At 39.1% G+C, this 26,279-nt stretch overlaps 1 protein-coding gene across 1 annotated transcript in view; it reads left to right on the forward strand.

Moving 5' to 3' along the window:
• The first annotated feature begins 1,767 nt into the window (after nucleotides 1–1,767).
• LOC140495917 (high affinity cationic amino acid transporter 1-like) overlaps nucleotides 1,768–26,279 on the forward strand; it is a 40,773-nt gene continuing 16,261 nt past the window's right edge. The window contains exons 1-4 of the mRNA XM_072595214.1: nucleotides 1,768–1,896; nucleotides 22,836–23,217; nucleotides 24,973–25,131; nucleotides 26,083–26,245. Of these exons, the coding sequence (XP_072451315.1) occupies nucleotides 22,848–23,217; nucleotides 24,973–25,131; nucleotides 26,083–26,245 (692 nt within the window). The 5' untranslated portion in view covers nucleotides 1,768–1,896; nucleotides 22,836–22,847. The remainder of the gene's footprint in view (nucleotides 1,897–22,835; nucleotides 23,218–24,972; nucleotides 25,132–26,082; nucleotides 26,246–26,279) is intronic.

Genomic DNA, 26,279 nt, shown 5'->3' on the forward strand with positions numbered 1-26,279 from the left:
ACACAGAGGGTGGTATGTGTATGGAATGAGCTGTCAGAGGAAGTGGTGGAGGCTGGTACAATTTGTAACATTTAAAAGACATTTGGATGGGTTTATGAAAAGGAAGGGTTTGGAATGATATGGGCTGGGTGCTGGCAGGTGGGACTAGATTGGTTTGGGATATCTGGTCGGAATGGACAGATTAGACCAAAGGGTCTGTTTCCATGCTGTACATCTCTATGATTCTATGACATAACCTTGATTCAGGTTCTGGCGCAGTAGGTCATGGATAACATCAAATACTATTCACAAGGCTTGGATGTGGTCAGTCAGCCACTTAATTGATCAGAGAAAGGATCCACACAAGGGTAAAGAATAACATTTTTCCTAATTTTGTGTTGTGCTGTGGGGACTTTTTATGGTCAAGAAATCAAGAATATGACAAGAAAACCCACTTGGTCTCATGGGAACAAACCCATCACAAGACTTAATGCAACTTGCACTTAGCAAAAATATGTAAGATTCAGCCAATTAACTATTTTTCTCCACAAATGCTATCTAACTTGTTTTCCAGATATTTTTAAAGAATTAAATACATTTCACTGTATTTCATTTCTAAACTCTTAGATACAGTATTGTATTGAAATTGCCACTTTTAGATTGAAGTGTTACAAGTTATGCCCCCATCTTAGCCAATTTTTATTCATCAATCAATATTGTGAAAACAATTTGGGGAGCTTGCCACACACAAACTGGCTTCTGCATTTCTTTTGTTTACAACATGACTATGATTCAAAAAAGTACTTTGTTGACTGTAAGCAGCTTTCATCTGGTGAAAAACATTAAGTGACTGCAAGTGAAAACAAAAAATGCTGGAGAACGTCGACAGGCCTCGCAGCATTTACAGAGAGAGAGGAACAGTTAATGTTTTGAATCTGAAGTGGCTGTGTCTGTCTCTCTCTCTCAAAAGATGCTGCCAGACCTACAGAGTTTCTCTTGCACCTTTTTTGCTTTTATTTCAGATTGCCAGCATCCATAGCATTTTGCGTTTATATGACTGCAAGCCTTTTTATTCCTTGTTTTAGTAAGGGATGTGAATCGGTGGCTGTACAGGACATTGTTAGACCACTTTTGGAATAGTGTGTTCAGTTCTGGTTTCCATGCTATAGGAAAAATGTTGTTAAACTTGAAAGGGTACAGAAAAGATATACAAGGATGCTGCTGGGATTGGAGTGTTGGAGCTGTAGGGAGAGGAGAAAGTGAGGACTGCGGATGCTGGAGATCAGAGCTGAAAATGTGTTGCTGGAAAAGTGCAGCAGGTCAGGCAGCATCCAAGGAACAGGAGAATCAACGTTTCCTGAAGAAGGGCTGATGCCCAAAACGTCGATTCTCCTGTTCCTTGGATGCTGCCTGACCTGCTGCACTTTTCCAGCAACACATTTTCAGCTGTAGGGAGAGGCTGAATAGGCTGAATAGGGTGAATAGCCAAGGTCTTTCTCCCCAGGGTAAAGGAGTTCAAAACTAGAGGGCAAAACACCCTAAGGTGAGGAGGGAACGATTTTAAAACGGACCTAAGGAACAACTTTTTCAAGCAGAGGTGGTGCGTAGAATGAGCTGCCAGAGGAAGTGGTGGAGGCTGATACAATTACACAATTTAAAAGGCACCTGGATGGGTTTAGAGGGACGTGGGTTAGCAAGTAGGGCAAGGTTTGTTTAGGATAACCTGGTGGCCTGTTTCCGTGCTGTACAACTCTGTGACTCGATAAGTACCCAAAAGGAAGTGTGTGCGTCAATGCGATATGTTTATCCGTGACGTCCTTGCTTCACTCGGCAGGAGGGGCTCAGTATTCACAGAGAGACAAGGAGGACTTGACTACTCCGGAGATTGTCCCTGGCTACTTCAACCTAGGAAACCCAGTGAGTTAACTTGCATGCCGCCGAAATGTGGTTCATTCCTTTTTATTTTATGTGTCTTGATGCTGAAGTCAGGTTAACCAAAACCATAGTTAGTTAGTTATAAAAACCTTATTATTCTGGATGAAACGCGGTTTACTGGTTACTAATAAATACATAAATGAGTAACGCAATATTTAAAACCGGGCACCGATTAGAGATCTGGAACAGAAACTCGCGATTTGATCTGAGGATCTTCCCGTTTTCGGAGATCGCCGTGTGTTTGGCGCCTAAATGCTCTTTTATTGTTTCTACATTGTTTTATCGGTTCAGAAATTCCGTATTGTGGACATGTCTTTTTTAAAACACGCGTATAGTCCGGGAGACTTAATGAGGTTTCAACTTAAAACGCACTTTTAATTAACAAAAAAGAAGTCGGTGGCGAGCGCGGGGCGGAATAAAAATCCACGCGCTCCGCCGGCTGGCCCGTGTCGGATTTACCTTTTACACGCACAGAACACCCTATTAAAAAGAAAACCCAATTTAAGGTCACATTTACCGGCAGGAAGACGATAATCCCGCTCTGGGCAAGGGGACTGTGACCCTGGTGGGGAGCTGAGGGTTTGCTGATGTTGGTTCGGGGTGGGTGGAGCGCGGCCATTAGTGTGAACGTTGCATCAGCCGCGAGCTCGAACTTCGGCCCAATTTCCGCGTTGCCGGGAACAACCAACCGTCCGTGTGGGCTCGCGCAAACCCCAGCACCCCCTCTCCCCCCCCCCCAAACTCCAGAAAACCTCGTTTATCCAAATTCAAGTTCTTATCAAATAAAAACAAAACCCGTGTGTCTTGAGTTTAGTGTGGCCACTAAAAGAAAATAAAATGACCCCCCACCCCCTCCCCCCAGAGAAAAAAAAACTGGGTGTTTGCTGGAAATCAGAAATTGTTGGAAACAGAACCTCACATCTGAAAGAAAGGAAGCAAGCGGAGTTTCAGTGACCCTGTTAAGTTTGGCTTTCGAGTGAGATGGTGCTTTAAACCAGTCAAATGCCTAAAACATGACGAGCACTGCAAAGGTCGTTCAGTTCCAACATTTTTTTTCAAATAATCGCACGGGAGAGGAAACGGCTTTCTCTCTCGATGGTGGGAGGAGAGTTCAAGAACAAACTGCGGATGTCGCTTTTGTAAAACTGGTCGGAATTTCCTGCCGCGAGTCTGCGTTGTTATTTCTGTGTAAACTGCAACAGAAACTTGTTTGTGCAAATGGATGACAGCGTTTATGACAAGCTACGCTTTCAGTGTGGTGCTTAATGCGTCTCATTGGAGTAGTGCATTGAAATCAAGACTGCTGTTATAATGGCATATGCTATTATACCATGTTTGTTTAAACTTTGCTTGTTGTGTTGCTTTGCTATCCGAACTAACAACTTTTGTTTTCTCAAAGGTTTTTGTCTTCATGGGTTGCATAAATATTGAAGTTTTGAAAATAGTATTAAATTTAAATCACTGTTTCTGTTAATTTGTGCATATTTCAAGCTGCTGATAATCAGATCTTAGTGTTCTTAAATAGGATTCATCCCATTTAATGAAGCAACAATGTAAGAACAATCTGTTTTGAGCCTCCAAAGATGTGTGGGTTAGGTGAATTGTTATGCCAAATTGCCCACAGTATCCAGGGATGTGTAGGTTAGGTGGATTACCCATGGGAAATGCAGGGTCACAAGGATACAGTAGGGGATGAGTCTCTCTGGGCTTTTGGGGCTGAATGACCTATTTCCACACTGTAGGGATTCTATGAACTTCAAGTGAAGAAATGTTTGAATTTAAAAAAAGCATGTGCCTTGCGATCTTTGGAGATATGCAGCTTGCTATAATTTTTTTAAAAACCGATATTTGATTTGGTTTGCTTTTGGACAAATTATTTTAAGTTAAATCCATTGCTAATTCCATTTGAGACAAGTGAGATTGTATATCTCTGTCATTCCGTTGGAGTAAATATTTGATCAGTTTGTTACATGAGAACTGTGGGTTACTGTTGCATTTCAGTTTAGAAATCTCTACAACATTTCTATAACTATCACCATTAATAAGAATTTTGGACATAAATCCACATATTTTTGCCCCAGCCTCATTATGCTGACAAACCTTCATAGAACCATATAATTAAGTTATGGCTCAAAGAGGCCATTTAGTATATGTCTGAACCAGCTGAATAAACTAACCACTCACTAATCCCACTGTCCAGGACATGTCCATAGTCTTGTAAGTTATAGCCCTTCAGGTGCAGATTCTGATTCCATCTAAACAATTTTGAGAGTTTCTACCTCAGCCACCAAACTGCAGTAAATTCCAGTCACCTGCCACCCTCTGGATGAAAAAAAGAAAGGTTATCCCTCAAATTGTTTCACAATCGCCTCAAAAATGCGTCCCACTGTAATTGACCTCTCCACGAGGGGAAACAGGTCTCCCTGTCTCATCTATCCAGACTGCCCATTATTTGTACACCTTAATTAAAACCCCCCTCAGCCTCCTTTGTTCTAAAGGAAAATAACCCTAGCCTATCCAATCTGTCCTCATAGCTGCAACTTTCAAGCGGTAGCAACATTCATGTAAATTTCTTGACTTTTTCTAGAGCATATATATACAGCATGGAAACAGATCATTCAACTCATCCACGCTGACCAGGATGTAGGGGAATGGGTCTGGGTGGGTTGCACTTCTGAGGGTCGGTGTGGACTTGTTGGGCTGAAGGGCCTGTTTCCACGCTAAGTAATCTAACCTAATCTAATCTAGTCCCATTTGCCAGCACTTGGCCCATATCCCTCCAAACCCTTCCTATTCATATACCATACATGTGTCTCTTAAATATTGTAATTGTACCAGCCTCCACCACTTCCTCTGGCAGCTCATCCCATGCACGGACCACTCTTTGTGTGAAAATGTTGCATCTTGGGTCACTTTTATATCTTTCCCCTCTCACCGTAAACCTATGCCCTCCAGTTCTGAACTCCCCCACCCCAGGGAAAAGACCTTGTCTATTTACCCTGTCCATGCTCCTCGTGATCTTATAAACCTCTACAAGGTCACCGCTCAGCCTCTGATGCTCCAGGGAAAACAGCCCCAGCCTATTCAGCCTCTCCCTATAGCTCAAATCCTCCAAGCCTGGCAACATCCTTGTAAATCTTTTCTGAACCCTTTCAAGTTCCATGATCACTTTCCTATAGCAGGGAGACCAGAATTGCAGACAGTAATCCAAAAGTGACCTAACTAATGTCCTGTACAGCCGCAACATGATTTCCCAACTCCTATACTCAATGCACTGAACAATAAAGGAAAGTAAACCAAAAGCCACCTTCACTATCCTATGTACCTGCAATTCCACTTTCAAGGAATTATGAACTTGCACTCCAAGGTCTGTTTGTTTGGCAACACTGTCCAGGACCTCATCATTAAGTGGCCCATCTAATCAAGATCCTGTTGTACTCTGAGGTAACCTTCTTCGCTGTCCACTGTACTTCCAATTTTGGTTTCATCTGTAAACCTACTAATTAGCAGTTATGTCCTTCCTGTAATTTGGTGACCAAGTTTGTTTTTGTACACCACTCCTGTGCACTAACCACTGTCTTTATACAGTACCGATATCACATCTCTGCTTTTGAATACATTACCCAGTGAAGAAAGATCTGCTTTTACCACCTTATCTACCTGTCTAGCCACCTTCAGAGACCTGTGAACATTCACTCAAAAGTTTGTATTTCTTCAGTTCACTCCCACTATATATTTCCATGCTATCCTGAAATGCATAACTTTGCACTCTGGATTTAATTTTATTTTGCATTTAAATGCTCACACATCTAAACCATTGATTCCATCTTGCAGTTGACGACCATTCCTCATCATCATCTACCCATTCTTCTTCCTCCCTCTACCCCTTGTTCAGCTGATCTGCCCATGGTAGGCTTGTCCTGGCTGCACTGTCCTGAGGAACCATTGCTTTCCATAAGGATATATCATTTAGCAAGCACAACATATTCAGGTGATTCTTGCACTGCCTAAAAAATGTGTTGCTGGAAAAGCACAGCAGGTCAGGCAGCATCCAAGGAGCAGGAGAATCAACGTTTCGGGCAAAAGCCCTTCTTGCACTGCCTGCCTAGTTCTGTTAGAATGCCTAATGGTCACCCATTCTTTTGCTGCCAGTGCATTTCTAAGCTGTGATATGGTCATCTCCATAAACACACCGGTGTTGTCCTATACTTCAAGTCAAGTTTGAGTGACCCCAGCCACCCTTCAATTTTCATAACCTGGAACTCAAGCTTATGCAGCCAGTAACACTTTGTGCAGTTGTGTTCATCTGGGACTCATTGTACTATGACTTCTTACATACTGCAGCACACTCCTACCACTTGGTAAAACCGGTTTCCCTGCAAATCTATTTATTACAATTAAAATAGTAGAAATACCTACCAGTTGTCACCAATCAGCTTTTCTCTCTCTGCCAAAGTAGGATCCAACTGCTGCATTCTAAAAGGAACACATCCTATGCTTCTGTGAAGGCCCTCATACTCACTGACCTATTTCATACAACCAAAGCAACACTCAGTGGAGAGAAGGTAGCCCTGAGGGAGGCCTTTATTGTACTTCCTGAAAACAACTGACTAAAGTTTTGAAAAGGAGAAAGCAAGGACTGGAGATCAGAGTTGAAGAGTGTGGTGCTGGAAAAGCACAGCTGGCAGATTCTCGATGAGGGGCTTATGCCTGAAACATCGATTATCCTGCTCCTGGATGCTGTCTGATTGGCTGTGCTTTACCAGCACTACACTCTTCAACTGAAGTTTTGAAAACCCAGATTGACTGTCTGCAGCTTCTCTCTGAGTTTGTAAGTCCCTGAATTAAGGCTGCGATAAACCTTAACCTCTTAATTTAAAATATAATGCTTAATTAATTGCAAATTATAGAAAAAAAACTACACTTCAAATGTAAAATCTTTTTAAACTCTCTCACTCGCCAGCTTCCAGTATAAACAAGGCACCTCAAAGGGAGACCTCAATTTAAAGTTGAAAATGATGAACTTAGGCTTTATAAACCAGATCAAACCAACCATGAATTAACTAGATTCTGGATTAGTGGTGCTGGAAGAGCACAGCAGTTCAGGCAGCATCCAATGAGCAGCAAAATCGACGTTTCGGGCAAGAGCGGCTCTTGCCCGAAACATCGATTTCGCTGCTCGTTGGATGCTGTCTGAACTGCTGTGCTCTTCCAGCACCACTAATCCAGAATTTGGTTTCCAGCATCTGCAGTTATTGTTTTTACCTCATTAGTTAACTAGCTATAGCTCCTCTGAGTTGGTAAATCCTTGAATTAAGGCTGTAATAAAACTTAACTTCACAGAACTTAAAAGTATAATGTTTAGTTAATTGCCAAATTAAAGGAAAAACTAGACTTTTTTTTTAAATTACCTAAGATTCTCACACTAATCAGTTTCCAGCTTTTGTTATCTGTTGGCTTGACTATTGCAATTTACCCCTGGCTGCCTCCCACATTCTAGCTTGCGTAATATTGAGTTTGTCAGAAACCCTGTTGTGTCTTGGCTCATGGATAACCCCATTCACTGATCAGCTTTTTTTTGCTGACCTGCATTAACTTTCCCAGTTAAGCAATGTCCTAAAAGACCCTCTGGTTGGCTCCTTGAGCAACCCTGATTGGAATTGTTTACTCACTCACTGGCACTTGTGCATTTTGTTGTTAATTCCCTAAACTCTGGAATTCACTCCTCAAGCTCACTATCTCTGTTTCCTCCTTTTAAAACACAGTTTAAAGATTACTTTATTGACCAAATGTTTGGTTATTTACCTTTTATATTGCCTTTGTGACTTTCAAGAATCCTGTGAAGCTTCTTGGGACATTTTACTACAGAATGTTGTAGCTGCAGATTTTAAGTTTAATCCTGTAAAATACTTATCACAGAATAAGTTCAGTTCTTCAATCTATTTCAGGGCTTCCTATTAATGCAATAGTTGACCTTGCTGCCTCTAGGTGAGTGAGGAGAAAATTGGCCATGATTCCTGTTGTATAGTCACCAGCAGTGACTTTTCTAGTGAAAAGCACAGAAACGCGTGTTGACTGAGTAGAGGCTCTGGTTTGGCTATGATACTTTTTAGTTGAATAGGTTGCCCTAGTGTTTTTCAGATTGAAAAATAGCAGATATGCACCTAGTGCTTTTTCATCTCCATCCTGTTTAACTCTGTGGTGGGAAGGGTCATGGGCACCCTTCCTGCATTAATTGACACCCATAACTGCAATGAAAGCTCATTTAATGTCCTCAGTGCTGGCTTCACTAGAATTAACCAAGCAGTAGGCAGAGGCTCACAATGGTGTTTATTTGCTGGGAGCCAGCAAAAAGCAATAGAAATTCACTGGTCATCCACTCAACAGTGACCATCTGATCTGAATTGCCAGCTTCTGGCTTCTCAGCTGGAAATATTTGAAAGTGAAAGAGGAATTAAGGTAAGTTGTATACACAGAAAACAAACGCAATGGATAAGGATACAGAAAAATGAAATATTAGAGAACCTGAAACAGAGTAGAACATATTCCTTTCAACATCTGAAAGGGAAAGACCGATCATTATTTTGGGTGGAGAACACTGATTAGAATTCAGTGTTGATACTTGGATTAAGCAAGGAAATTGGTTTGGTCCAACAAAATTTCTTTTTGGGGCCAACTATGAATTCCATTTTTCCATAAGTTTTCTCTCATTTTCGAGCCTTCTACTCTGGTGCTGATTTATATTAGCATTCTCTGACACTTCAATTGGCCATTCCTTGTGGAAGCACTTAATTTTTGACACAGCAATCTGTATGTTCCTGCTTTCTAATAAGATATTAGTTACAGCTAAAGTGTGTTACATTTTGTGGCAGAGAGCTGTAGTAGCTTAGTGGTTTATGAGTATTTTTAAAATTCAGTGCAGCAATTCAATTTTAAGAAAGGTGACATTCAGAATCATGGATAGAGGAAAGGAGAATCCAATGATGTTTAAATTTATTTAAGCAACTTCTCTATAGGATTGAAATGTTAGTCACACTGTTTGCTATGCTAACTTTGAGTTGTTTAATCAGCTTTGTAAGCATTTATTGTATTTTAGATTTTTAAAAAACCGTACCACAGTACTGGTAATATTGACATGCAGTTTAACCTGGAAGTTTTTTTTGTATGAGGCATGCAATTGAGTTCAGGTCATCCGGAAGTACCTGTGTAGGTTTCCAAAATTCCCTGAAAAATATAATAGCCAAGTCTCTTTAAGTATAGTTCCTGCCATCTGAAAGCCTGATTGACATTTTGATGGGAAGCCTGACTGGGCTGGAGCCTCCAAGAACAGCTAATGCATTAGGGAAATCAGATTATCAGCAGATCCTATGGTGGCCTACTGCCCCTATAGGGCAAAGGATCAGATAATATTTGGAGGTTCTGATTACCTGGATAAGGTTTTTGGTGGTTCTGGTTTTGCCAACAGACAAGTTTGATGTGTGAGGGGTAAATATGGAGGTTGTTGTGTTACAGGGTAGCTTGTTGTGTCTGAAGGAAACATTGTTCCTCTTGGCCCCTTGCAATGTTATAAAGGCAGTTAACCTCACTGATTCCTTTTAGACCACCATTATTTCCTGAAATCTAGATACTGGTTAAAAATTGAATGATAGTTTTCAGTTCAACAAAGAGCCTCATTGTAATATTCAAATTGTCCATCCACTTTCTTCTTCTCCTGCCTTTCTTAAAACCAGAATTGGATGGGTTTAGTTCCTATCCCAGAATTGTTTATCTGCTAATGAGATGCAAGTGAACCATTTTTGAGAATTAAGCCAATTCTATCAGATGATGATCTTCAATTGCCTTGACTGAACTCAGACTTTAATATGACCATTGCCATCTCTGGCCTAAGCCATCAGGCAGCATTCCCATATTAAGTCACATCAGATTTGGATGAAATGTTTGATTTACAGCATATTGCATTTTGTGAACTTCCAAATATAAGTGTAACAGATTAAGTTTTAGTCAAAAGGTCTGTTGCATAGACCTTTGGAAGTGTAAATGCTTCTATACTCTGAGGAATAATTGTACAGAATCTGCTTGGTTTAAGTGAATATAAATAATTTTTAATTTTTACAAACACTTTAACTTTTCCTGTGATACAAGAACACCAGAATACACAATAAAAAGGAGCAAGAGTAGAACATATGGCCCGACTGGCCTGTTCTGCTGTTCTGTATGATCATGGTCAATCCTCTGCTTCAAACCCACTGTCTATAGCCCTCAACTCTCCCTGAGAGATTACAAGTCTGTTTGTGTTAAATGTATTCAATGGTGCATCCACATCCCTCTGGCAGAGAAATTCCAATGAGTCAGTGAAATAATTTCTCCTCATCTTTGTCCTATAGCATCAGGCCCTCTTGACCCTGCATTTGTAGATTCCCCAGTCAACAGAAACAATTATTGTGACTCCCTATTGAGCCCTTCATAATTCAATGAGATCATCACCCATCCCATTAGACTCCAAAGAATATATCCCTGACTAACTGATCCCTAATCAGCCTGTCATCATAGGATAACCTCTTTTTATCCCAGAAACCAATTTAGTGAACCCTCACTGGAGTGCTTTAATGTACATGTAACCTTTCTTTAATACAGAGTGCAAACTACACACAGTATTTTAGTTGTGATCTCACCAAAACTTCCTTATCGTGAGACTTCTTAACAGGAGTTACCAGCTGTATTTCCTGAAGTGAGCTATCAAATTAAAGTGAGTTTGGACTCTTAAATGTTGACTGTTTCTCTCTTCACAGATACTGTTTTGATCAATAGGCTTCTTTTTGAAACATACCTTTTGAAAACTCTTGTTCTGCAGTATGCACCTTCAGTGAAAGAAGTTTAGTTTGAACTAGTTACTGATGAGATGCCTGTTGTACCAACATCAACACTGGCACTTAGTCTTGGCAGAAGTTGATTCAAGAAGTGAAATTGCTACTGACATTATGAAATTTGACAAACTGGAAAACAGCAGCTGTTGCTCAATAACTTTCTTAAAGGAAACATTTCTGTCTTTTACAGTATGTGCCTTAGGTTTGTTATTCTATGAGTAAAAGATAATTTAGAGATCCCGCCTCCCATTCCATATCCAATTACTTCACATAGGCACTTCCAAGATTACACAATTCTGTCATTAACCAAGGAGTGCATTTTGTAGGGCAAAGTGTTATTCTTATATCTTAAGTTTTTCCTTAAGGAGAGAAACAGTGTAAAAGGTTAGCAGCTTAGCTAATAACTTTAAAGGTTAATGCACCATCTAATACATTAATGAGACATATAGACTAGAAGTTTCCAGTCAGTGTTAAATGCTCTTGGTTTCAGTATCTAAGTGGAGGGGCCAAAAATTGGAGCCAGTGTTTCTACTCCTGATTGATTCCCAGTACTCTGTACTGTTGTTGAAAAGGAATAGTATCACTTCAAAGGACACTTCTTCTGCCGGTGAACAAATGAAAAAGATCATGAGAGAAAGGTTGCAGTGAGAGAGATTTCTTTTTCTCTCTGGGTTAATAAGGCCTATGGAATCCTAGCCATCATTAATCGAGGCATAGAACTCGGAAGCAAGGAAGTTATGGTGAACCATTATAGGGTCAATTTAAGACCGAGATCAAGGTTGAGTGTTTTGGGAACTCCTTGCCACAGAAAGCTATGAGGCAGAATCTTTGCATATATTTAATGATGAGATAGACACTTGATCAGTAAGGGAATCGGGGTTATGGGGAAAAGGTAGGAAAGTGGATGAGGGGAATGTCAGTTCAGCTGTGATCCTATTGAATGGTAGAGCAGACTCCAGGGGTTGAACAACCTACTTCTTTCCTATTTGTTATGATCTTATTATCTATGATACTTTAATCTCAATTGGAACTTTGTGCCCTATTCTGGGTACGCATTTTAGCAAGGAAGAGATGGCATTGCAGAAGCTACAGAATAGATTTACAAAATTGCGGGAGGTCTAAGAGGCTTGTAGATTGTCAAAACTGAGGACGTTCTCCATGGAGAAAAGAAGGTTGAGCAGGTAATTTGATATATAGTGATATTCAAAATCGTAAACATTCTGGAGAGAGTAGATTGAGAGAAACTTCCCATTGGTGCGAGGTTGGAGCACCCAAAATAATGGGGATAAACGTTTTTATGTAGTAAGTGACTAGGATATGGAATGCATTGGCTGAAAGGGTGGAGGAGGCAAACTCCGTTGTGCTTCAAAAGGGAATTAGATAATTATGAGAAAACATTTAAAGGGTAATAGGCAGAAAGCAAAGGAATTGGCCTAACTGAGACGCTCACGAATCACTGACAATGAAAAATCTGGCTGGATGGTCTTCTCTGCTGTAACAATTCTATGATCATATGATAGAATTTTTTTTTGTGAAAAATGTTATGGTACTAGATTGTTATGCTAATACAACAACTTACAATAGAATCAGGAGCAGGAATTGCCCCGTGAGTCCAACCTGCCACTTAATACGTTCATACCGGATCTGATTGTACCCTCAAATCCACATTCCCACCTACCCCGATTAATCTTTCACCACCTTGCTAAACACTAATATGTATCTCTGCCTTAAAATTATTCAAGAACTCTGTTCCCACCACCTTCTCTAAAATGAGAGTTCAAAAGACACATTGCCCTCTAAAAGAAAAAGTTTCACCTAATGTCTGTTTTAAATGGGCAGCCCCTTGTTCTAGACACTCACTAAAGGGAAAATGTTCTGTCCACGTATACCCTGCCGAGATCCCTTGGGATCTTAAATGTTTCAATCAAGTTGCTTTCCACTCTTCTAAACACTGGTGGAAGCAAAAACTAGTCTATCCAACCTTCCATCATTAATTCCATGAATTAATCTGATAAACTTGTGTGTGTATATTTAGCATTTTTTTAAAATTAAAACTTTTTGGGCATTTCAGAGGAGCATAACAGGGATGAAATAACACAAGCTAAAAGAAGAGATATTAAGACAAGTGACCAATTGCTATGTATCCCAGTGACTGGGCTTTATATACAGAACATCAAATTCAGTTTTTACAACTAGCAAATTGTTTATTTGGGGGTTTGATTTTTCACTCCCCACAAGGGCCTGGCTTGGAGGTGGCCAGCTGTTAACACTAGAGCTGCTGACTCTTACCCTGATTCCCCAATTCCATATTGACCCAAGCCATTTTTGCAGAGAGGGAATAGGAAGCAGAGGTTGGAGAGTGTAGACATCGATATAGTAGCTGGCATGTTTCTTAAGAACTAATTGAGGCCAGTTAAAAAAGGCTGATTGAGATAATCACGTCCATCTCCATGTTCTGGCATGTCACTGAGTCCAGTTTAGATGCCTGAATGTGGCAAGCCAGAGTGGTGGACTGCAGCCTTTGCAATATGCTTTGAGGCCCTCCTATCTGGATCCAGAGCAGTTGTGGACTACTTTGCCAAACAGTTACTCACTCGGTGATGGATGCGCACAATTATTGTTTTCAGAAAATTCTGATCATTTAAAACTGGAAGGCTTCTGATTGTCTAGCTTTGAAAGCCTGTCTTGGTATCCCAAATTGAATAGCAAACCAGCACTCGCATCATTTGTTGGCTGCCCAAGAACTGTTAAAAATGTATGACTATCATGCACAATGTGGTTTTTGACACAGATTTCAACCTACATTATCTTTTTTAAAATATATGTTTCATGTTTTCCTTGGTTCCTAATTAAATAATTGCATAGTCACAGCCCCAGGTATTTCCATGATTTCTTAACCATGTTGCATATGTCCATGTAATATGGAAATCTGGACAATGGTTTTCCAGTTTTTACCATTTCGCTGCTGCTTTTATATTTATCCTAATAACTGATAAGGTTAACAAGGTTTGATGCACCATCTTTACCTTAGTGGTTGCTTTTCCATCTTAAACTCTTGAAAATGGCTACCTGAGCCAAGTAAATTAGTACTGTATGTCAGCATGAATCAACATCTCTTGCAGGGAGGAAGGAGTGGGGAGAGAGAGGAGGAGGAGAAGAAAAGATTACATGACTGATCTTTCCTGGAATTGAATGAGCTTGTTGCACAAGTGCAATTCTAAATAAATTCCTGATGAAGTGCTGGAAATCTTTCAACATCAGTAAATCAGTTTTGAAAATGCAGAAAAGGAAACTGATTAACCTCAAAACATTTCCTTAAGGTTGTTGTTCATTGTCAAAGAAACAAACGACATACACACAAAGGCTGCATGGAAAATACACCTTTTGAAATTGATACTTATAGTCCTTGAATGTATTTAGTATTATGTTAGTGTTGCATGTCAAAAGCCTTTTGTATTTGTTTCAAATTTGGTATTAATCTGTTTTTTTTTCACTCCTTTCCAGTTACAGACTACTTCTTTTGTATTACAGTCAAATTACTTACAAATTACTTACCACATGACATTCTACACACTTGTCATAGAGTTATTCAGCATGGAAAAAGACCATTCAGTCTAATTTGCCCATGCTGACCAAATACACTAAATTAATCTAATCCCCTTTGCCAACATTTGTCCCATATCTCTCTCGACCCTTCTTATTCATTAACCAGTCCAGATGCCTTTTAGATATTATGTGGAGGTGCCTATGTTGGACTGGGGTGGACAAAGTTTAAAAATCACAACACCAGGTTATAGTCCAACAGATTTATTTGGAAGTATTCGCTTTTGGAGCATTGCACCTTCATCAGGTGGCTGTGAAACAGGATCATAAGACACAGCAGAATTATATTCTTTTGCTATAAATTCTGTGTCTTATTATCCTGCTCCACAGCTACCTGATGAAGGAGCAGCACTCCGAAAGCTAGTACTTCCTAATAAACCTGTTGGACTATAACCTGGTGTTGTGATTTTTTTAAACTTTTAAATATTGCAATTGTACCACCTTACATCACTTCCTCTGGCCACTCATTACATACATGCACCACCCTCTGCGTGAAAAGGTTGCCCCTTGGCTCCCTTTTAAATCTTTCCCCTCTCGGCTTAAACCTTCGCCCTATAGTTTTGGACTTCACCACCCTGGCAAAAAGACCTTAACTATTCACTCAACCTGTACTCCTCTATGATTTTATAAACTTCCATAGGTCACCCCTCAGCCTCTAACCCTCCAGCGAAAATGGCCCCGGCCTGTTCAGCCTCTTCCTGTAGCTCAAATTGTCCTACGCTGGCAACAGCCTTGGAAATTTTATCTGAACCCTTTCAGGTTTCACAACATCCTTCTTGTAGCAGAGAGACAAGAAACAAGAATTAAAGGCGGTGTTGCAAATCAGTGTCCTGTACAGCTGCAATATGACCTCCCAACTCCCATACTCAATGCTATGACCAATAAAGGCAAGCATACAAAATATCACCTTCACTGTCCTGTCATCTGTGACTCCACTTCATGGTCTCCAAGGCCCTGCACTCCAAGGTCTCTTTGTTCAGCAACCCTCCCTAGGACCTTGCTATTAAGTATGTAAGTCCTGCCCTGATTTGCCTTTCCAAAATGCAGCATCTCACATTTATCTAAATTAAACTCCATTTGCCACTCCTCCACCCAGTTGATCAAGGTTCCCTTGTATTCTGAGGTAACCTTCTAAGCTGTCCACTACACTAACTTTGGTGTCATCTGCAAACTTACTAACCATATGTTCTTTTTCCACATTGAAATCATTTCTATAAATGACAAAAAAAAGTGATCCAGCACCAGTCTGAAAATGTGTATAGGGTATGAGCAGGCAGGCAAAATGTTAAGTTCTGAATTTTGTAAAACAAGAGGTTCAGCTGAGCATGACTCAGATCAGATAAGAGCTTGCAGTTAACAATAGGGTGCTGGAGGCAATGGTAATGGGTTAATAAGGTGGAAAAGCATTCATTATGTAGAGCCATTTAACAGTATTGGAACCATTCAGTATGTAAAGTAAGTTTAACAAGGTGAAAAGTATTCATTATGTGAAGCCAGTTAAGGTTAAGAAAATTCATTGTGTAACAGCAGATGGCTTAATCTTTACTATTGATGCTCGCTATTTATAAAGGTAACCCAATCAATATGTATATTTCCTTATCTGGATGCTTCTCCTTGTAAAATGACTGTGTAGTTCATTAAGAAACTGCTAGTCCAGAGAAGACCAGGAACCCGTGTCCCTGCACACATGAGCGATCATTCTCTCTCCCTCTAGGGCCCGGAATAAAGATGAAGGAGGTAAAACTATACTGTGTTTCTGAGCATTTCACTTCGACTGAGTGGAGGGAACCAGAGCGACAGATACTTGTGGCACACTGCTGGTCCCAGATCTCTAGTCTTAAAAGCAACCCTCCACCACTCTGTCTCCTTCGAGCCAGTTCTGTATCCAAATGACTAGTTCTCCCAATATTCCATGTAATCTAACCTTGCTAACCAGTCTATTGTGCAAAATGAATGCAAAAAAAGCTAATTTTTGAGTTGGGTCAGAAAATGGGATAAATAGTTTTAGATTCCTAGGACAGAATCTTCCAGGCCTGCTCAGAGCTCTTAGGGCATGTGGAGGAACTTGATTGGATGGGAGACTCCAATTCAATCTCCTGATTGGTTTAGGGTTTACATTTTGATTGTTCAAACGTTTCAGCAAAGGAGGGGGGCAATCAAAGGTTAAGAACATATTTTGCATTCTGAGTGCGTTATTAACACCCCAGTCAGCTAGAATTGTGTTCACAGTGCAATCTTGTTTACCCTTTAAGATTTGATTATTATAAACTTCTCCAGTGAATTGACTTCTTCATAACAGCCATTTCTTTCTGCAAATTCTCAAACTTATGTTGAGTTAACCCTGAATGGACCACTCAGCTTACAACAATGTCTTGTCTTGCTTGTGATTCTTAAATATTCACAAAAAGATTGAGCCTGGCAAAACGAGGCACCCACACTATCTGATGCCAGCAAACCTTACCAAGACGGACAAGGGAGTGCTGAGCAGAAAACAAACATAGAAAAGATGGATAGCAATTATCGTGAATACATTTAAAGAGTATAGTTGTTGGGGGCGTGGACAGATTCTCGGAAATGAAATGATTGAAGTGAGCTACAAATGAACAAGTTAATTAAAAATATCTTGTCACTGAGATGTAGACAGGTAATGTACATTGACTCCTGAAATATAAACATTAGCTTAAGCTCCTGGTTTCTAGAGGTTAGGATAGCAGTGAATGAGAGACTCTGCTCCTTCCGTTGTGACATATGATGATCATGTGAGTGTCTGCATTGATCATCCTCCTCTCAAACTAGTCCAGAAGGGAAATTTACATAGCCAGAATAATTACCAGATTGAAAGAGACCACAGGGCTGTTGTATAAAGTGCTGTACTTGTTTCAGATCCACTGCTGCACAAAAGTTTGACACCAGTGTGCAAAAAGTGACTTCAGTGCTCTTTAGTTGCACCTTTCCCTAATGTCAGTCTCCAATTCCTCGGTAATCCTGTATTGTTTCTACATGCTTGGCACTGTAGAATCTCTAGATCATCAAAGGAACAGCTGTTTGATTTAATAACTAACACATCCATAACCAACGTACTGTGGTTGTAATATGTACTATCTATAACAGCAGTTTAGTGTTCCCTCAGCTATATGAGAATGCAGCAGCTTCGATGGTTTGCACATGACAATTGGCATCAGCATGCCGATCGTGGCATTGACTTCTCATTCTAGAAGTCGCAGCCACGCATAGGTCTTGAGGCCTCGCAGCCAGTAAGGAAATTGGAGGGAATGCTGCAGTGCTTCCCAACCTTTTCAGTATCATGGCACACTTCAATAAGACAACCAGGTCCACAACACATCAACTGTTTACAGTTGAACTCATTGCTCATAAATATCACAATTTATTTGCAATCATTATTTACAATGATTTAGAGGGATTTGCGGAGATACAACAGGCTAAAGATGGATCAAAAGCATTAAAGTTTTAAATCCAGTGAAAAAATATCATGCTGTTTTGTCGTTTTCTTGAAAGTCAATCTCATTGAACTCCCATCACCTTCATCAGGAGAGTAGCCATAAGAGACATTAACATGGATGCATGTGTACTTTTGTTGGACACAGATAGAGATGTCAATCCCCAGAACTGTGATTAAGAAGAATGATGTTTCAGGGAATTTAAAAGTTAGAATTGTGGTTGAAAGGTGGCTCCGTGTTGACCAAGAGCTTTAGTTGGTCCAACAATAAAACATTGTAATTTGTGTGCCTGACATATTTGAGGTGTTCATCCCAAAAACAGTCTTTTGTGATGTTGTCCTTGTCCCATGCAAGCCTTTGTTGAAGGCTTGTACATTCCTCGAGTTGTGAGGAAAGCTGGTGCTGCATGAGCTGCTGAGTATTGTAGCTCCTTTATTATTGGTGCTGCAATGAAGTGACATATTTGATTGTATATGAAAACAGGTTTTTTTAAAGCAAATCTGTATAATGTGAGTGATTGAAAGTTACAAGATTTGAGTATATTGCTGCTTGAACATTTTGTTTTTAAACAGTATCTATTTGCTAATTTCTCTGAAATCATTTGCCCAAAGAAATGACAATTGCACAGTTGGTGGGGTAGGTGATGTTCTCAAATCAGTTTTTCTTCCAGAGTTGTAAACCTCTGATGTCTTTTATGACTCATGGATGAATTTTGCTGCAGAAAGCCAGGGGAAATCACGGCATGTTGCAGCCACTTGGGATTTGAAACTAATGATCATGCATGTAAATCTGAGGCATTAATTTCCTGTCAGTGGGTGTTGTGGCGTGCTGGAGAGATGCTCTGTCAAATTTAGAGACTGCAAACAAACTCAACCTTTGTTTTTAAAGCAATAATGCACCCCTAATCCTATTACAGTGATCCAAAGTTTTGACTTCAGCCTCCAAGTACTTTTTGCTACCTGATTCTTGTGTCTGTTTTGTGTTCCACCTACTATTGCCAGGAGCTGACATTGGTAATCAGAAGAGACTTGCAGTTAGTTTGTGTCTTTTTCGCAAACCACCTCTCGTTCTCGGAACAATTTTGATTTTTGCTACTTCCTGTCTGCATTTCATCCTTGGCACTCCATTCTCCAATATAAAGCTGTTTGAATTTTGCATTTTATTTTGCCTCATTTGAACATTAAATGTTCCAAGTTTCTAATTTTAATTTAGCTTTGTACAATGCAACAATATTACACAGCAAGGCACACCGTGAATCTTAATTAAATAAGAGAAATTCAATAATACAGTGAGTGACCCCACACTGTTGCAGTTGAAGAAGGCAGCTCATCACTCTCTCTTTCAGACAATAAGTGCTGGACCTAGCCTGTGATTTCCACACCTCGTGAACAAATAAAATAAATGGAGTGATAACTCCTCTAAATCCAGAATGTGATTCATCAGAAGGGTGATCATAAAAAGTCAAACCATATCAGTTGCAATTCTTAATCTTCCATTCACAATAGTTAAATACTTCATACAATAAATAATTAAAAGGTTCTCATATGCAAAGTTGTTTAGTAGTGGTCTGATTCTTGACTGTTCAAATGAGCTTTTGCTGGCAAATAAAAATCTGCTTTGCACTATATTTTTGTTTGCTTGGAGTTCCGGAATACTTTCTCTGGTTGCCTTCTCAACATTATGATGACTGTCTTTAGCAAAGCCAATCTTTCATAATAATTTATGATTTCACTAGAAATAATTGATATAAGAAGTCCTTCCATTATGTTTGACATCTGACCAAAACACAATAACCAGAATATCTTTTCTCTCCAATCTCCTAGAGACAAATGTGTCACCAGACAGACATTAATTACATCCTTGACTTCCAGATCTCTGTGGAGATTTATGAAGTGTATTTGTTTAATATGTGGTGCCTGTCAATGGCAGATATCAAGAAAGCACAGTGAGCATGCTATTCTACTGATGAATTTTCTAATGTATGCTCCAAGCAAGCAGGCAGTCAAGGAAGGCATCGTATGCTATAGAAAGCCTTGGTTAGAATTGTTGGAAAGCTTTGGTTAGTATTGTCAATGCAAAACAAAATACTAATTTGGCTGATTCACATTGGGATAAAGAAAGAAACAATTGTCTTGTCCCTTCCCAAAATAAATCCTTCCAGTATTAATAGCATGTTGGTTCAAGTCAGTTTTAATAAGTGAATAAATCTTGTCTAGAATAGCAGGTTTTGGTACAATGATGGGGTTAAGCCAAAATGGAACTGTTGCTCTTGCTGTCCTGTCATGTGTTTGGAATATGATTTTTTTTTGTTAAATGAAACAGTGTGAACCTTGTTGAGCGGATCGATGGCAAAGCAGTTTCTGCATACTTGGTTCTAACTAATTATAGTTTGCAATTGGAGGATTACGAAAGCTGTGAAAGCTTTTTGAATGAATTCATTGTTCTTTTACATATTCAGTCAGGATTACAGAAGTACGTGAATTTGAATGAGTCAGTACTTCCTTCTGTGTAAATATAAACGGATAGCTGGTGTTCCACTTTATTGTTAATTTGGAATGTGAAGGTAAGGACAATAGCATCCTACTTAGCCCATATTTCATATTGCTTTCTATGAGATGATAGAGAATTAGCATTTGAATACTAAAGTGATTGTGTTGTTTGTACGGGGAAACAGCAGCTGGTCTCAGTACAGGCTGTAGTATTAGGCTCCTCGTTTTGAATTTAAACTTGATGGGGAGATACTGTACATTTCCTGTAGAATCAAATTGATGGTTGAAGATTTTTGTTGAAATTGTGAACAATATAAGGAGACTGAGACTATCTTTTTAACTGTGCTAGAGGCAACTGATAAAACTTGCAAAGACCAGGCAGATTGTCTTGTCAGTGGTGACTTTTCATTTGGTGAAAGATCAATAGTGGACAGAAAGAAGTGTGTGGAAACTGAAAATTCTTAAAGAAATGCATCTGAAACCGTTCACTGTCAGTTTTGCGTATTTCCCTCACAGAAACTGCTGGACTACTGTTTAAAGTGCATATAGTTGTTTTTGTACAATGGATTTTTTAAATGCTTCTCTTTCTCCTCCACCCCAATCAAGCAATGACAGCTGATTCTTATTGGTAGGATCGCATAACGATCAGATTTTCTTTGCTTTTTTTTGAAAGATACTTCGAGTGTTTGGAGTTGGGCAGGATTCAAAAAGCTGTGATCTGTATATATTTTGATCTCTGGTTTCTAGCCTTGTGATTGGAGGGCACCATTAAATTGTTCCTTCAAATGGATTGCTACTGCAATGAAAAAGTTTTGAATGGCAGAAAGTTTATTTTTGTAGTAACTTTGACTTTACTAATTCTGTAAAAATTATGATCTGTTATTGTGTACCCTTCAAATTTAAATGTAAATATGAAAATGTTTAGGATGTACTGTATATGTGGAGCACTGAATACTGTAGTTTGATCAGAAAGGTGCCCTTGGACACTGCCTACATGCAGAAATTTCCTGAGCTTGATAACTGCACAGAAAGAACATTCAGCATCTGGCCAGGTTTCTATGTGGAACAGGAAATAGCAAATACATGTTTTAGGTGGACATCTGTATTTTGAAAATAAAGAAACTACAGGCATTAATGTTTCCCTTTGTTTTTCACAGTCTTGTAATGGTGTCCTTCGTATTAATGATTAATCAGAAGTTCTACAGTCTGTCAATTGCTCTGTAATCTGAGGGTTTTTAATTTTGTAGTTAAACACTCTCATTGTCTCTGCGCTAAAATAAACAGATTAACTATAGCGTTAGAGTACAGACTGGAATTGTTGTGAACACTTCGTGCACACAAGGAACTAAACCATTGAATGCTAATTTAAAATGGTGAAGAATGTCATGCAGGCAAGATCTCCCATGCTGAAACTATGTACCATACTATATTGCTCATCTTTCAGCTCTTAGCATCAAGACTCTTTTAGAAATCAACCTTTGTGTCACTAACCACAATCAAAATTCTGATTATCTTAATTTTGTTTTCTATTCTCAACTTTGGTGATGGGTGTTGTGAACCTTAGCTTCTCAATTTTAAGCAGTAGAACTTTTATCCATTGTGATTTAATCAGTACTCATTTCTTGGCCTCTCAAGTACTTGTATTACAAGATCTTTCCCATGCAAGTTTTCCTGTAAATTGTGATTAGTTTATTCCAGCCCTGCTTTTCTGCTAAACAATGGGTTTGAGTTTCGACTTTTGCTTTTCTCTGGGTGTAACAAATGCACTGTCATTCATGCCTTTGGTCTAATTTCACTTTAAACTTTTTTTTTTGCAACTTCCTCATAGCTAGATTTCTACACAAGCCTAACTTGTTCACAGCTTCTCAAAGCAACAGACTGCCCTATTTTATGCCTCACTTCCTTCTGATAACTTGTCCATTCCTTTTTCACATCCCGTAACAAGAGTTCTTTATTTAGAAATATGCCCATGACCTCATTGTAGCATTATTGCTACAAGTTTCTTCAACACTTCCTTCTCCCCTCTCGCCGTCCACTGTTCTGAGTAAGAACCACTTTGCTTCTTCTCTGAATTTGTCATTAATCATGATGACCACATCTTTTGACTTTTCTTTATCCTTCTGCTTTTCTGATTCAGACACCTCTGAAAATGACCTTAATGTGTGTTCTCAAGTAATATCAGTTCATAATTTCATAAGATATATGAGCAGAATTAGACCATTTGGCCCATCAAGTCTGCTCCGCCATGGCTGATCTGCTTCTCAGCCCCACTTTCCCGCCTTCTCTCCATATCCCTTCAACCCATTACCAATTAAAAATCTGTCTAACTCCTCCTCAAATTTATTCTCTGTCCCAGCATCCACTGCACTTTAGGATAGCATTTCTCTAGTAGTGCTTACAGTTCAACTAGTTCCTTTATGATGCACTTTGAAATGTTTTGATGTGTTACGGATGCAGTGTAGGTTTTAAGCATTTTACAATGATTTTGTTTTTCTTTTAAAATGCAGCACTTCTACAAAATGGCAAGTAAGATAATGGAAAGCTTTGGGAAGAAGTTGATTCGTAGACGAATTGTTGACTGCAACACAGATGAAACCCGGTTTGTTAGATGCCTGACAACATTAGATCTAATTGCACTTGGGGTCGGCAGTACTCTTGGGGCAGGTGTGTACGTTTTAGCAGGTGAAGTAGCCAGGGACAAGGCAGGTCCTGCTATTGTCCTTTGTTTCTTGATCTCTGCTCTTGCCTCGGTACTTGCTGGCCTGTGCTATGCTGAGTTTGGTGCCAGAGTTCCCAAGACTGGATCTGCTTACCTCTACAGCTATGTGACTGTGGGTGAAATATGGGCTTTTATAACCGGCTGGAATTTAATCTTGTCATATGTGTTGGGTAAGTTTGAATTTAATTTTATCTTGCTTTTTATGTTGGTGAAAGGGATAAAACTTTTACGTTTATTTTTGATTAAATTTCATTGCACTTTTGTTATTTGAGCTAGAGATAGTGTCAAGCAGTAACACTAAATTACACAGGGCATTTTCCTCAATCATATACTGTATACTCAGGAACTACATAATTAGCCAGTTAATCAGAGTTTCTGCCGCAGATACAATGATGAGGAGAACTCCTAGAAAATTCTGTAATGAGGTAGTCATAGTGGATGTGTCATCTTTGAAATGAAGGAAGAGCAGTGAGCTGTCCCAGCATCCTTACCAATATTTATCATTTAATAAATACCACTGAAATCAAATAAAGTAGTAATTTTGGTGGTTGTTGTACAGAAATAAGCTGCTACATTTCCTGTTTTATTAAAAAAGAAACTAATAAAGTACTGTACTTAATTGGTTATAAAACATATTGGACATCCTGATGATTTGAAGGCACTTTCAAGAAAACAAGCATTTATAATAAAATGAGTGGAAATGCAAACACAATCTTCGGGCGTATAGCCAGAGAAGTTGACCATTAAGATTCCAGGAGTATGATGTATTTGTACCAACATTTGGAGTACTATCTATAATTTGAATCACTCCTGCAGTGAGAGAGTAACTGAACTAATACTAGTACTTGGTGCCCTGAACTACAAAGACAGACTGTGGAAAATGGGAATCTTCATACTGTAGAAGTAGTGTACTCATGGAGAATGTATTACATTTTTCAGAGTTCTGAGGATTAAGCTGAATTATGATAAATTGTATGACATTACACATACTTTGTAATTAAGAGCTATATGATACCCTCCTGCACTGACTCAAATGGGCAGCTGGTTGTTTACTTAATGTGGGGCAGCTGTCCCAAGTGTCCACCTATCTGTACTTTTCCCCCACACAAACTTCATAGCTGGGGTGGGAAGGAACAGTGTTTACAATGCCTCGTAAAGTCCAGTCTTAGGGACTCAAGAAGGAAATAGGTGCGCAGACAGTTTTAGATTTAACTACACTGTACAGAGAACAATGGGTGTACAACTAGTTGCCCAAGAAAAGCATGCAGGCAAATCATTTGAGAATACTAAACCTCGCTGGATGTTTTATGACAAATGATTTGAAGGATACCTAATTCAGAATATTTGATACTGGGTCATCTATTCCTTTTGGCACTAAAGATTCTACACCCAAAATATTGTAAATGTTTGGAACTCTTCCATAAATACAGGTGGGTGATGAATCAGTTGTTACTTTTAAATCTGAGATAGATGAATAGTTTTGTTTAACAAAAATTTTAGAATATGGACCAAAGACAGATGTATATACACAGTTAAGTCACAGATTGCCATGATCTCACTTTAATGGTGGAATAGGTTCAAGAGATTGAATGGCCTACTCCTGTTCCTACATTCCTGTAAATATATTTCAGCAAAGAGATGGTGTTTTACATTTAAAAAGCAACATTTCTTTACACCTCCAAGTGTAATTTTCTAAAATGTATTAGAGGAAGTATTTGGGTTTTTAGCCCAGAAAAGAAATGAGTACCCCAGAAAAAGAAGTATTGGCAAATGGAACACTATTTTTCATTTCATTTTCACCAATGCACATCCACATCAAGTGGTTCAAGGTTTATTTAGACATAAATAAAGAAGAAAATAAATAGTATTGTCTGGTTTCTCCCAGCTGAAATCTTTCTGAATTAATATTTGCTTTTATTCCTCAGGTACGGCAAGTGTTGCTAGAGCTTGGAGTTCTACGTTCGACAATCTCATCGATCAGAAAATTTCGACTTTTTTTGAAAGCCACTTGAATATGAATTGTCCTGGTGTACTTGCAACATATCCAGACATATTTGCAGTCATCCTAATCTTGCTTCTTACAGGTCAGCTACAAACATAACTAAATTTTCATAACTAATATTTATTTATGAAAATTAACTGAACAATCAGTGGAGAAAGAGTTTTAAGATCATTTTGCCCACTTTAAGGGCATAAAATGAAAGTTAAATCAACAATTTAGTAGTGCACGGGTCCATGTCCAATCCGCAAAAATGCTTGGGGCAGTTGTAAATTAGTCTGATCCTTTTTTAGGTAGCAGTGCAGAGCTCATTTCAAGCTTGAAATAAATTGTGCTAATTTCAAGTGCAAACTTAGAGATTCATATTTGTCTGTGCTGGCTCAACATTTTGTTTTATTTGTACAAGAAGGTGGCACTGGATAGGCCCAGCATTTATCAGTCATCTCAGAGGGCAGTTAAAAGTCAGCCACATTGTGGGTCTGGAGTCACATGTATGGCAGATTTCCTTCCCTATACATTAACATTCTTCTATAGGTACTGCAAACAGTACTTCAGATGTGATCTCACCAATGCCCTTATAACTGAAGCATAACCTCCCTACTCTAGCATTCAGTTCCCCTTATCATACTATTCTATTAGAATTCTAGATTTCTTGCTGTTCCTGTGTACTAAATCCCTGCAGAAGGAAACACTGATCTCTCTTTCCAAAGCTCTGTGTAACCTTTCACCATTTAGATAATATGGTGAGAGATTGCCTCTGAAACTCTTTGGAAAGGAAGAAAATAAAGGAAAGAAACAAAAGCCAGTGATTCTGGGAATTTTTTTCTTACTCCATAAGACAACCAAGCAAACTCTGAAATAGTGGTAACTTGATGCATCTTTTAGATGTTTGCAGGACAGCATATGCAGATTTATCTGTCTTCCTGCACCATAAATTTGACAAGCCCACTTTTAAAAAAAAATGTAAATAGCTAAATTAAATCTGCAATTCTGTTATAAGATGCCTCTATTTAACTGATGTGCTTATCTTTTATAGGTCTTTTGGCATTTGGAGTGAGTGAGTCAGCACTCGTGAACAAAATCTTTACTGCCATTAACCTAATGGTCCTGTGCTTTGTCATTATAACGGGCTTTGTAAAAGGTGACATCAAGAACTGGCAGCTTACAGCATCTGACTACAATGAGACTTATATCAACAGGTTTGTACATAGTTCGTTGCTCCTTTTGAAATGT

Source organism: Chiloscyllium punctatum, chromosome 25 (genome assembly GCF_047496795.1).
Source record: "Chiloscyllium punctatum isolate Juve2018m chromosome 25, sChiPun1.3, whole genome shotgun sequence".
NCBI lineage: Eukaryota > Metazoa > Chordata > Chondrichthyes > Orectolobiformes > Hemiscylliidae > Chiloscyllium > Chiloscyllium punctatum.